The 11,974-nt window shown below is 41.5% G+C and overlaps 1 protein-coding gene across 1 annotated transcript; it reads left to right on the top strand.

Annotated features, from left to right (window-relative positions):
• The first annotated feature begins 3,095 nt into the window (after positions 1-3,095).
• On the top strand, positions 3,096-6,365 carry LOC115265762 (uncharacterized). The gene is made up of 2 exons (XM_029871711.2): positions 3,096-3,256; positions 5,487-6,365. Exons 1-2 carry the CDS (start codon positions 3,120-3,122, stop codon positions 6,166-6,168), a joined length of 819 nt encoding a protein of 272 aa, XP_029727571.1. The 5' UTR covers positions 3,096-3,119; the 3' UTR covers positions 6,169-6,365.
• Positions 6,366-11,974: the final 5,609 nt, after the last annotated feature.

Below are 11,974 nucleotides of genomic sequence, written 5' to 3'. Positions count from 1 at the left end.
AAATCTGAATTTTAGTTCCCTATGGGCAAAGTACTGGCCTAAATTTATTCCGTATCGCAGCAATTAGAAGCTTGGGTAAAAAATCATACACTACAACCAAAACCATGATGCTTTCTAATTTCTTCTCGTTTCTTTGTATTTAACAAGAATATACATATTACTCCACAAAAAAAAAACCTCAAGTTGTCCATTCCAGTTTCGTTGACTAGCTGACTGTTCCACCCGTGTTATATATAAGTTTCGACTGCTCGTGCTGATACCGCATTATATGTAAAGAAAGAATACAACAGAGTCGCCATCTACACTCCCGTAGTGCAACATTCGCAATTTTATCCCGCTGCTGCCACTGCTACGTTTATCCTGCACAACTGACTCTAACCCAGAATTACCTACGTATAAGTCATTATTATTATTTATGATAAGAAGTCATACCCCAACAGATAAGAACCTAATGATGTATTAAAATTTAAAAATTTAGTTGATACTGTAATAAAAACAATTGCTTCACGAAAATTAGAATGCTATATAATATAAAAAGAAATGCAATAAACATCAAACGCCGAGTCAATAGAAATAAATAATAGGTCCAATTTCAACATGCAGCGTAAAAAATTCCAAGAGTGCAGCGATTCAATCGTCGTCGGCATCTGGTGATGAGTTGCTGAAGTATAGAGGTAATCACGTTCAAATGTATGCGTGCCTTTTTTGTAGATGTAGTTGTGAAACTGCGAGGAAAATATTTGCACTCTTGCCCCGGACGTTAGTTTTATCATTATTTACCCGTTTTACCCAATTCGATTGGGTAATATTTGCATATGCAATCTGAATAGCCTTTCAATCGGCGTGCACTTTTGTGTGAGGAAAAACTTGCGCTAGTGTTCGTGTGTTGAAATGTCACTTATCTCTATAACTTAACGAAAATTGAACACAAAGGGTTTGACGAAACTGCCTTCCCACTCCCTTCACTGCTTCTTCAGCCTTGGCTTGATGGACTGATGTGTCGCGTGCTTCGCAATTCAACAGTGTTGTCAGCGCTGCTAAAACATTTCATTAACAATATTGTTGCATTTTCGTTTATTTTTGATTAATAAAAATAAATTAATTTAGGGTGATAATATCGCTGACGAATCGTGTTAAAAAATATTGGTAATGATGTCTAACTCTTGGTCTAACTACTTGTGCAGGTTGAAACGGGCTCACCGGGAAATAATACTGGATCCTTTTGGCAACCTTGTTGTACTCGGCATGCGGTTGGCTCTCGTGCCGTGCCCGTCCGTAGAAAGACGTGCTTTTCCGGCTTCACCGGCAAGGTTGAAAACACACACTCACACAAATGCACATATTTTGAACTAAGCGTGGGTCACTGAATTTTCTTTCGAGATCCTTTCGGCCAATGTTTTCTCATTTATTCGCTATGATCCTTCACAAACTTTGAAGCAACATTTCCAAACTCTTCATCAGTTTGAACATTGTGTGAAATTATTTCAAAAAAGACCACTTCGCAAGCCAATCCACTTCACTAGCAAGAGAAAAACCACAGCCGGTACCGCGCACCAGAGTATGTGTTGCCGCTACGAAAGCACGAACTGAACTTTTGTTCAACTCTTGTTAGCCCAGAAATGGAGAATCTGTTCAACAACGACCGTTGTACATATACCAATTATTATTTCCTAAGCAGAGCAGCGTACGTCGTCTTGTCCTTCGCCTCGACGATCAATGCATCGCCCTTTTTCCTCCCCCTAGGGGGCCGGTGGGTTTCTTTCTTCTCCTGTTCCTTTTTTTTTCTTCCTTCTTCTTTTCTTCTGTCTCCTTTCGCTTCTTCTTCGCCTGATGGTTCTCCACAGTGCGCCATCCACTCACTCTCCTGTTCGTTTCTCTGTTTCTTCGGAACTTCCTCTTCTCCTGGCGTGTCCCTGTCCCGTTTCTCTGAGCGAGTATTCCGGTGGCTCTTCGACGTCTCCATGTTTTCAGCCGTAGCTCGATCCGTGGCTCAGCTTGAGCGCCTTCTGATCGCGTTCCGCAACTGTAACGGCTCGTCACCAGTTGCTTGATCTTCAGATGAACGTTGTGCTTGTCTTTGACAAACTCGTACAAGTCTTTCACCCTTCTCCTCACCTTGATCAAGCCCGGCCCTTGAGCTGTGCTGCTGTTCGAGTTCGGTGTGGTGATCGCTGCACCATTCCACTTCTTCTGAGCGCGTCCGCGTTCTCTCGAACTACATACTTCGGTATAATGTGGTGTCTCCATTCTATGGGCCCCCTCCGCACCGCTATTACCATCCGTTGTATCTAGTCGCTTTCGTGATCGCTTGGGAATGTTCCATCCGAGCCTAGAACCCATTAAGAGGAAACAAACCATCATCCTTTACCAGAAAAACATATAGGCAGTTTTTTCGCTGCAATCACAACCAATTTCAATGAAAACATATCACTGTACTCTACTCAGCATCTGGATAACAGTGAAATAATTTTCATTGACGGTTTTTGGATTTCTAGCAAGAAAACTGCTTTTGAATAATTGATGATTGCTGATGTCTGAATGATGGTTATTTGAGCCTTAACGTGATTGACAGATGATGAACGTATCCGGAGGCCTGCCAAGGATTTACCGGGACGAGAGAGAGAGAGAGAGAGAGAGAGAGAAGAGAAAAAGAGAGAGGGAGAGAGAGAGATGCCATTCGACAGTTAAATTCGTTTTTCGTTGCTCTTCACAACGAATAGAAAGCAAGCATGCGCTGGCTCTGTTCTTGGCTGCTTTATGTTTGAAGTTCACATAAAAGACAGCGATAGTGGTTTTCCCATGATGTAACTGTGCAATCGGTTATTTACATTGGATTGATAGAATAATACTCTCCGTAGAGCCATCATGACCTCTGCGTAGCACTACAGAAGATAAGGATTAGAGGAGAGTGATTCACAATCAAACTTCGTATTGATAACGATCGTTATATAAAAGTATGCAAAAAAGTTGTCCAAAGTTGTCCATTCTCTCCTACGAGAATGATAAGAATATTTTGCATTGAGTATACATATTCCGAGATTCCGAGGTTGTGATTACATTTTGAGAAGCCTCCATCTCAGTTCGCTCACATGATTGGTACGGACTGGTACGATTAAATCATGTCACTGTCGGTTGTAATCGTAAGGAGCCTGTGGTTTTTCATCCTTGTTCTACCAGGTGGCTACTGTTCGCAAGAAGGTAATTTCGGTTTCGGTGTAGAACTAATTTTGGCCAAACTGGAAGCAATAGAAACAAGGTTAGTCAATTGGGTTTTTAAATTAAGACAAATGTATTGATTTTTCGATTTTATACGAAAGAGCACCTTTTTCTGTACCACCATGATTTTTTTCAGAATTTCAGAACTTCATTTTGGTACCTAAAATCGCTTTCGAAGAGATTTTTCGAAATCACCTTTTGACAGCTGGCCAACTGCTTGACAGCTCCGCCCAGTACAAAATGCGACGAGGGGTGATTCGACAAATTGCTCCCATACAAACTTCAAACTGATTTTTAAATAGGTTCCCGGGCACCAAAATTCATGAAAATTTGGATTTCGGCTCAGTTTTGCATGCAGATTCTGAAAATAGAATGATCTCAATACCGCTAAAGAAGCCAATTGTGGCAGTTGAACCGGTTGCATGAAGAAGAAGCAGATACTTGAAGGTTAGAAAATCGTTTAGTTCAAGATGCCGCATAGTCTCTATGGAATTTGGCAGCGTAAGATTACTAATGACGCGGTGATCCTATTTCCGAAATCATGTGCCTACACTGAACGAAAACCCCCGCCAAACGGAAAATGATTCTTCATTCAATGCGATACAGATCCGCAGAATCTCAATTTCGAATGATTTCACAGCAGAATGATTTTACTGCCTTCTACTGAATAAAAATCATCCTATTATAAAACAAAAATAGACGCAAACATAAATGATTTTTCGCTTGACGTTTGTTGTGAATGATTATCATCACCAAATCATCAGAAACCATATTCCACTGTGTTCCATACCGAAAATCATTCGACCATTGAACGAAAATCCCCACCGCCCAACGAATGAATCCTCATTCGAGCGTATGCTCAAGCGCTTATTCCCAAAACTGAATGACAATCCCGACCGAATAATTTTCTAAACAACAATGGCGGATTTTTATTTACTCTTTATATTCTATTATTTTGTATGTTGTCTGCCTTTCAGTCAAATATGAAAAGATGGAATTAACATATGAGCATTATGCTAAATCAAGCTGAACATACTTTATCAAAGCCGCGTTCCGAAAATCATTTAGTTTTAGTTTGATTTTCATTTAGCTGTTGGAGCGCCATGCCAGTTCAAAATTCCAAAGTTGAAGTGCCGCAGGAAAGGTGTCGCGTAAAAGTGTTTGACTTCGGTGAAGTGTGAAAAAAGTGAATGTAAGATTAAAGTGAAATGTGATTTCTGTATACGAAAATTCTAAATAAAGTTTAATTCATACAATGAAAATGTGTTACATATACTTTTTTTTTCAAAACATCTAATATTACAACCATTCTACTAGTTTGCTTGGAATTGACTTCAATTGAAATCAGTTTCGTTCAAACTAGTTGTGATGGTTGTAATATTAGCTGTTTTGCAAAGTATTAGAAAAAATGAAATACATACAACAACGTCTATATGAGCAACACCAGATTTTGCAAACAATTTCATTCATAAAACGACCGGTGGACTGTATGGGTTTTGAATGATAATCATCCGCACCTGGATTTGTTTTGATTCTGAATTGTATGATTATAATGGTTACTTTGAAGGATTTTTATACCGTGTGTTTTGATTCTGTCAGATAAGCATTTGAATGACAAACTTCCAAAAATCATCTGATTTTAGGCATGGGGCTCGGATGAGGCAATTTTCATTCAATTTCTGGCGGGGATTTTCGTTCAGTGTAATCAGTTGCTTTCTATTTTTCATAGATGATTTTCAAACCACCATTTCTTCATTATGCAACTTTATATTTTATTACGTAAAAATAATGAAGCACTACAAATGCATGTTAGAAATATCTCACATATTGTAGTGGAACACTACAAATGCGTAATAAGAGAGGATATCACAAATGGGCATAACACAAAACATATATTTTTGCCCTGTTACCCCAGTGGTTGCCTTTTTGTTCGCAGCGTTAGTGTCATTCATAGCTTGAGTTTTGTCCAGGAATTTTTAACCCAAAGGGGCATCTCGATTCGGGTTTTAATACCAGACGTTTACATTTTGATGTCCCTGATAGGGAGCGATTCACTGATCTGATAATTGACTTCGCCCGAAATGACCTGAAAGTTGGCCATCAAAATGAGATGCCATGAGATCTCATGGTGCTCCTTTACTTCAGAGCACTATGAAGGTGCATTAAATTTGCGGAAATGCTCACAAGTTAAAATAGTACATTTAATACAAAAAAAAACTCTTAGCAATTGCCCCGAAGTAATATTTTCAATATTATCCTATTCCTCACAGAATGATGCAACTAGAGCAACACAATTCATTGCTTCTAAAGCCATCATGCCTGCTACAGTCGGAAAGCACTGAAACAAGAACATCCCGCTTAGCACATCTGGAGAGCACCGATCAATCCACAACTACTCCACGAACTCTGCCTTATCCCGGTCAACTATATCCACGTAGACATCGGAATCGACATCCCATTTCGAATAATACTTCGAAATACACTACATCAGATGATGTGGACCTTTACAGCTTCTTACCCGTACCTATGCCCCCACAGTCTGAAAGCATTACAGTAACTAAATCAGATTCAGGCTTGATAACATCTCGTCTATCACAGCCGGGAAGCACCAATCAAGCCACAACTCAATCACGAACTCTGCCTCGTCTCGGTCAACTATATCCATATGAACACCGGAATCGATATCCCAACGATAATATATACTTATTTCCACGCTTGCCGCCCATCTTGACTAATACTTCGAAACATATTACAACAGATGATTCAAAAGACTACAGTTTCTTACTCCCACCCCAGTCGGAAAGCATTGAAACAACTACAAATGATCCAATCTCTAGAATATCCCGCCTATCACGGCCGAAAAGCACCGAACAAGCTACAACCTCGGCCACAACTCAATCACGAAATCGACGCTTGCAGCCCATGGGCATATCGACGACTACTTATAACTAACCATTTAACTAATGTAGATATTTTTAGCCCTAATAGGACTCGGAGACCAATAAATCGCAGTAGTGCCGAACACATAACGCATAATATACATAGTACAAAATGAACTAAAAAAAACTTTGTTATTCTTGTTATTTATATGAAGGAAAAAGAAAGGGGTTCGGTCCACTTAGTAATCCTACATAGAGATATGCAAAGGTGGCCATAGTAAGCCAATCGTGCAGAGGAAACTGTCAAATTGTTAGTGAAATGGACATCTCAAGTAATAATGAATGCTGAACAGTGAGAGTATTAGCTGAACAATAATTAGTTAATGGTGTGAATGGCTGATCACAATGACAGATGAATATTGGACTGAAGTATGGCTTGTTCAACCTCTTTAATCAGCAATACATGGATGGCTGAATATCAAGTTGAATAGAATATTATTCACCTGGGTAACCAGCTTTAAAACATACATCAACATGCAGAACTAATCATCTGTTGTTCAATCTTTAATCTAATAACTTTTGACAGCTTAACCCGAGCATGTTTTCGTGAAGTCCACATCGCTTCTTCAGCCTCAATACAGACTCAGTTCAGCTTTTGTTCTTGACTATTCAGACACAAGAGCATTTGTGCTCGAGGATATGTATACAAGTGTGTGTGGTGTAGATGTTAAGGTGAGTGACTATAAATCAGGAGGTCCGAGTTAAATTCCCAGTTTTCCCACAGATTAATTTATACATTCCTAAACACCTCTTCTGGAAATAGACGCAGCTAATGGTAAAAATAGGCTCACGAAAGTATTTTTTATTTTATTCTTACACAATTAATAATTTTAATTGATTACTGATTAAGCTCATGTTAAGCCTTAAATCAGCTTACAATGAACCTCAAATCAGCTAAAGGTTGAATAAAATCACCAAAATTAGATGTTTAGGATCTGAATGAATTATTATACCTCTTGTGCTCAGCTTTTGTTTAAATGAAGGCTGATTTAAAATGGTTGGAGAAACGTTTGTACAGCATCAAATTGTTACCTGGGATGTTTATTATTCGTAGAAATGCGTCGTTTAAACGGTATTGTAATCGGAACTGTATGTAATCAACATTGTGTGACAATGTTGCCAAAAATGCCATGTGCGATTGAACTTTTTTGTAAGTTATATACAGAAAACTCTTTTTTTAATAATCTCATCAACTCTGAAAAAAAAAAAGAATTTTTCGAATAGTGAACTGACGTTCCCAAGAATCGAATCCTGATACGTACGAGGACTGTAAAGCAACGTGTGCAAGCTGGTCGCGCAAAAATTTTCCCATGAGTCCTTTTCGGCGTTTTTTCGGCACATAGGTTGTCGATCGTTTTGTGTGCGAGAGCCTTCCGCTTTTGGGGCAATTTAAAAGGCACAGCGAGCTGTTTTTATTTTTGTCTTTGCTTTTACAATGGTTCCCACACGTTGATGAAGGTTGTAAATTTCAAGGCATATTCGCACGAAAGGTAGGTCGATCGCCCGGTTCGGTTGACGGTCGCTTTTTTGGATGTGAATCGGGGGAATTGGTATCAAATGCTTTCAGAAATGAAATACTGAAAAATGAATCGAGGTGTTTGCTTATATGTAAATTCAAATGTTAGTGTCTTGAGTACTGATTTAAAAATGGTTTTATAGTTAATATGGGAACGATTTGTTGGATCATTCCTCAAAAGATGTTGAACTATAAGAGCTGTCAAGCATGTGGTGTGGCAAGCTTTCAAAAGATGATTTCCTAATTTATCTGAAATTCATAATAAAAAAATTCAAAATTCCTAAAACAAACCATGGGAGCTTAAAGCTCAGTAATAAAAAAAAACTAATAAAATATTGCTGTATAACGATAACGTTGCTCATTGTCTATCAAAACTGCTGGATGTTTCAACAAATCACCGTTTCTTGGCCTATACTTTCCCACAGTACAGCGGCCGTTCGCTCGTTGCAACATGTTTACATTGCAACGAGCGAATGCCATTCGCTAATTGCAACGTCACTTTGACACTAAAGTGCATCGAAATGCATTGACAGCTTGACTGACAGCACATATTTGACACTTGATTGCTTTTTAGTAGCCAAAGCTTGTCAAATTTTGCAATTAGCGGACTTGCAACTAAAAAGCGTTGCAACGAGCGGGTTTGCAACAAGCTGACGGACGCTGTATCTTCTTTCCAGGTCGGCAAACATTTTACCCCGGTCTCCCTTAAATGCGCACTCACTGGAACGGGGAATTCTCATCGTGAGAAATGATTAGTTTTCACCTGTTTTCCCACTGTTTGTAGCCAGAGACCCACTCATCATCCTTCGCTTCCTTCTTCTCCTTCTCCTCCTTCTGTGGGCGGAATGGCACCGGTTCTTGGTGGCTCTAGATTTGTTGTTCCGCTTTGGGCTAGGTGTATTTTGCCATACAACGCCGCCGATGATGTACATACGTGTACGATCAACAAGGACAGGTCTTGCATGCGAAAAAGGATATCATCGGTTTCCCATCGTTAATGAATTCCAGGTGTTTCGATAAAAAATATCCAGAAATTTGGAGCTTATTAAAAATATATACATTTTGTATGGGTTTTCAGAGCGTTCAGACAGACAGACAGACAGACAGACAGACAGACAGACAGACAGACAGACAGACAGACAGACAGACAGACAGACAGACAGACAGACAGACAGACAGACAGACAGACAGGCAGACAGACAGACAGACAGACAGACAGACAGACAGACAGACAGACAGACAGACAGACAGACAGACAGACAGACAGACAGACAGACAGACAGACAGACAGACAGACAGACAGACAGACAGACAGACAGACAGACAGACAGACAGACAGACAGACAGACAGACAGACAGACAGACAGACAGACAGACAGACAGACAGACAGACAGACAGACAGACAGACAGACAGACAGACAGACAGACAGACAGACAGACAGACAGACAGACAGACAGACAGACAGACAGACAGACAGACAGACAGACAGACAGACAGACAGACAGACAGACAGACAGACAGACAGACAGACAGACAGACAGACAGACAGACAGACAGACAGACAGACAGACAGACAGACAGACAGACAGACAGACAGACAGACAGACAGACAGACAGACAGACAGACAGACAGACAGACAGACAGACAGACAGACAGACAGACAGACAGACAGACAGACAGACAGACAGACAGACAGACAGACAGACAGACAGACAGACAGACAGACAGACAGACAGACAGACAGACAGACAGACAGACAGACAGACAGACAGACAGACAGACAGACAGACAGACAGACAGACAGACAGACAGACAGACAGACAGACAGACAGACAGACAGACAGACAGACAGACAGACAGACAGACAGACAGACAGACAGACAGACAGACAGACAGACAGACAGACAGACAGACAGACAGACAGACAGACAGACAGACAGACAGACAGACAGACAGACAGACAGACAGACAGACAGACAGACAGACAGACAGACAGACAGACAGACAGACAGACAGACAGACAGACAGACAGACAGACAGACAGACAGACAGACAGACAGACAGACAGACAGACAGACAGACAGACAGACAGACAGACAGACAGACAGACAGACAGACAGACAGACAGACAGACAGACAGACAGACAGACAGACAGACAGACAGACAGACAGACAGACAGACAGACAGACAGACAGACAGACAGACAGACAGACAGACAGACAGACAGACAGACAGACAGACAGACAGACAGACAGACAGACAGACAGACAGACAGACAGACAGACAGACAGACAGACAGACAGACAGACAGACAGACAGACAGACAGACAGACAGACAGACAGACAGACAGACAGACAGACAGACAGACAGACAGACAGACAGACAGACAGACAGACAGACAGACAGACAGACAGACAGACAGACAGACAGACAGACAGACAGACAGACAGACAGACAGACAGACAGACAGACAGACAGACAGACAGACAGACAGACAGACAGACAGACAGACAGACAGACAGACAGACAGACAGACAGACAGACAGACAGACAGACAGACAGACAGACAGACAGACAGACAGACAGACAGACAGACAGACAGACAGACAGACAGACAGACAGACAGACAGACAGACAGACAGACAGACAGACAGACAGACAGACAGACAGACAGACAGACAGACAGACAGACAGACAGACAGACAGACAGACAGACAGACAGACAGACAGACAGACAGACAGACAGACAGACAGACAGACAGACAGACAGACAGACAGACAGACAGACAGACAGACAGACAGACAGACAGACAGACAGACAGACAGACAGACAGACAGACAGACAGACAGACAGACAGACAGACAGACAGACAGACAGACAGACAGACAGACAGACAGACAGACAGACAGACAGACAGACAGACAGACAGACAGACAGACAGACAGACAGACAGACAGACAGACAGACAGACAGACAGACAGACAGACAGACAGACAGACAGACAGACAGACAGACAGACAGACAGACAGACAGACAGACAGACAGACAGACAGACAGACAGACAGACAGACAGACAGACAGACAGACAGACAGACAGACAGACAGACAGACAGACAGACAGACAGACAGACAGACAGACAGACAGACAGACAGACAGACAGACAGACAGACAGACAGACAGACAGACAGACAGACAGACAGACAGACAGACAGACAGACAGACAGACAGACAGACAGACAGACAGACAGACAGACAGACAGACAGACAGACAGACCAATTTCTTCTTAGATTTATTTTACCGAGTTTAATCGTACGTGATTGCTTGCTGATGACCAGTCGTGTCCTAAAAAGACCGTCTCCAATCAAGTTCATCGAATAAATATAACGATGGGGGAGGCAAAACCAAAATCAGGACCACCATCGACGTTGTCCAATTCCAGTGAACAACCGAGGGCTCCACAAACGGAATGCAATAACAAATCCGAACCGTCGCGTCGTAGGCGTGCCCATACAGAAAGGAAAATGAGTTTATTCCTGTTTTATCACGTTTTTATTTGTAACACGATCAACACCCCGACCGGTGGGCATGGCAACGAATCTCGATCATGCTATGGCGCGGATGGATGCTGGATGGTGCAGCGAGATTTTAATGACTTAACCTCAACGGAGCAGTCGTCATCCGTCTTTGGTATTTGTTCACTGGTGTGGCATGGCGATCGGTAGGTAACACCCCTACCATCACGACGGACGACGATGACCTGACACGTCGAGACCACACGGAGTCCAGCCCTACTTCAGTTGTTGTTGTTGCTGTTGCCATGGTTTCGGATCCTGAGTTATTGCATCACAGCTACCCTTCTTAAGACCCGTCACAGAGTGGACCATAACATAATCCAAGTAGGCGCGCTTTCGGGTGTTTTTTTTTTCGTTCGAGAAGGCAGCCTGTTGAAAGGGTTGGTCGAGCTTGATGGTTTTGTTTATTTTCCGTGCCCGTAGGGTAAATGTACCAATAGTGGTGCTATTAGTAGCTCCTTGTAGTAAAATGATTAAATAAAATGGATAATACCACAAAATAACAAGTCTGAAAACGTTAATCGGTAGTTTTTCACTTAAATTGGCTAGAAAAAATGTTAAATCCATTGTTTATTTCAGTTTTTGCTAATAAATCACTTGCACCAACTATTGGTACACGGTTCCTATTATGGAGGTAAAATTTAACATTGGTTCCTATAGTGGCGCATCCCATTGAATTCTTATGGGACCCACCACTATAGGAACACTACCACCACTATAGGT

The sequence above is a fragment of the Aedes albopictus genome, chromosome 2 (genome assembly GCF_035046485.1).
Source record: "Aedes albopictus strain Foshan chromosome 2, AalbF5, whole genome shotgun sequence".
NCBI classification, from domain to species: domain Eukaryota; kingdom Metazoa; phylum Arthropoda; class Insecta; order Diptera; family Culicidae; genus Aedes; species Aedes albopictus.
This window is presented reverse-complemented; position numbering and strand designations above follow the sequence as displayed.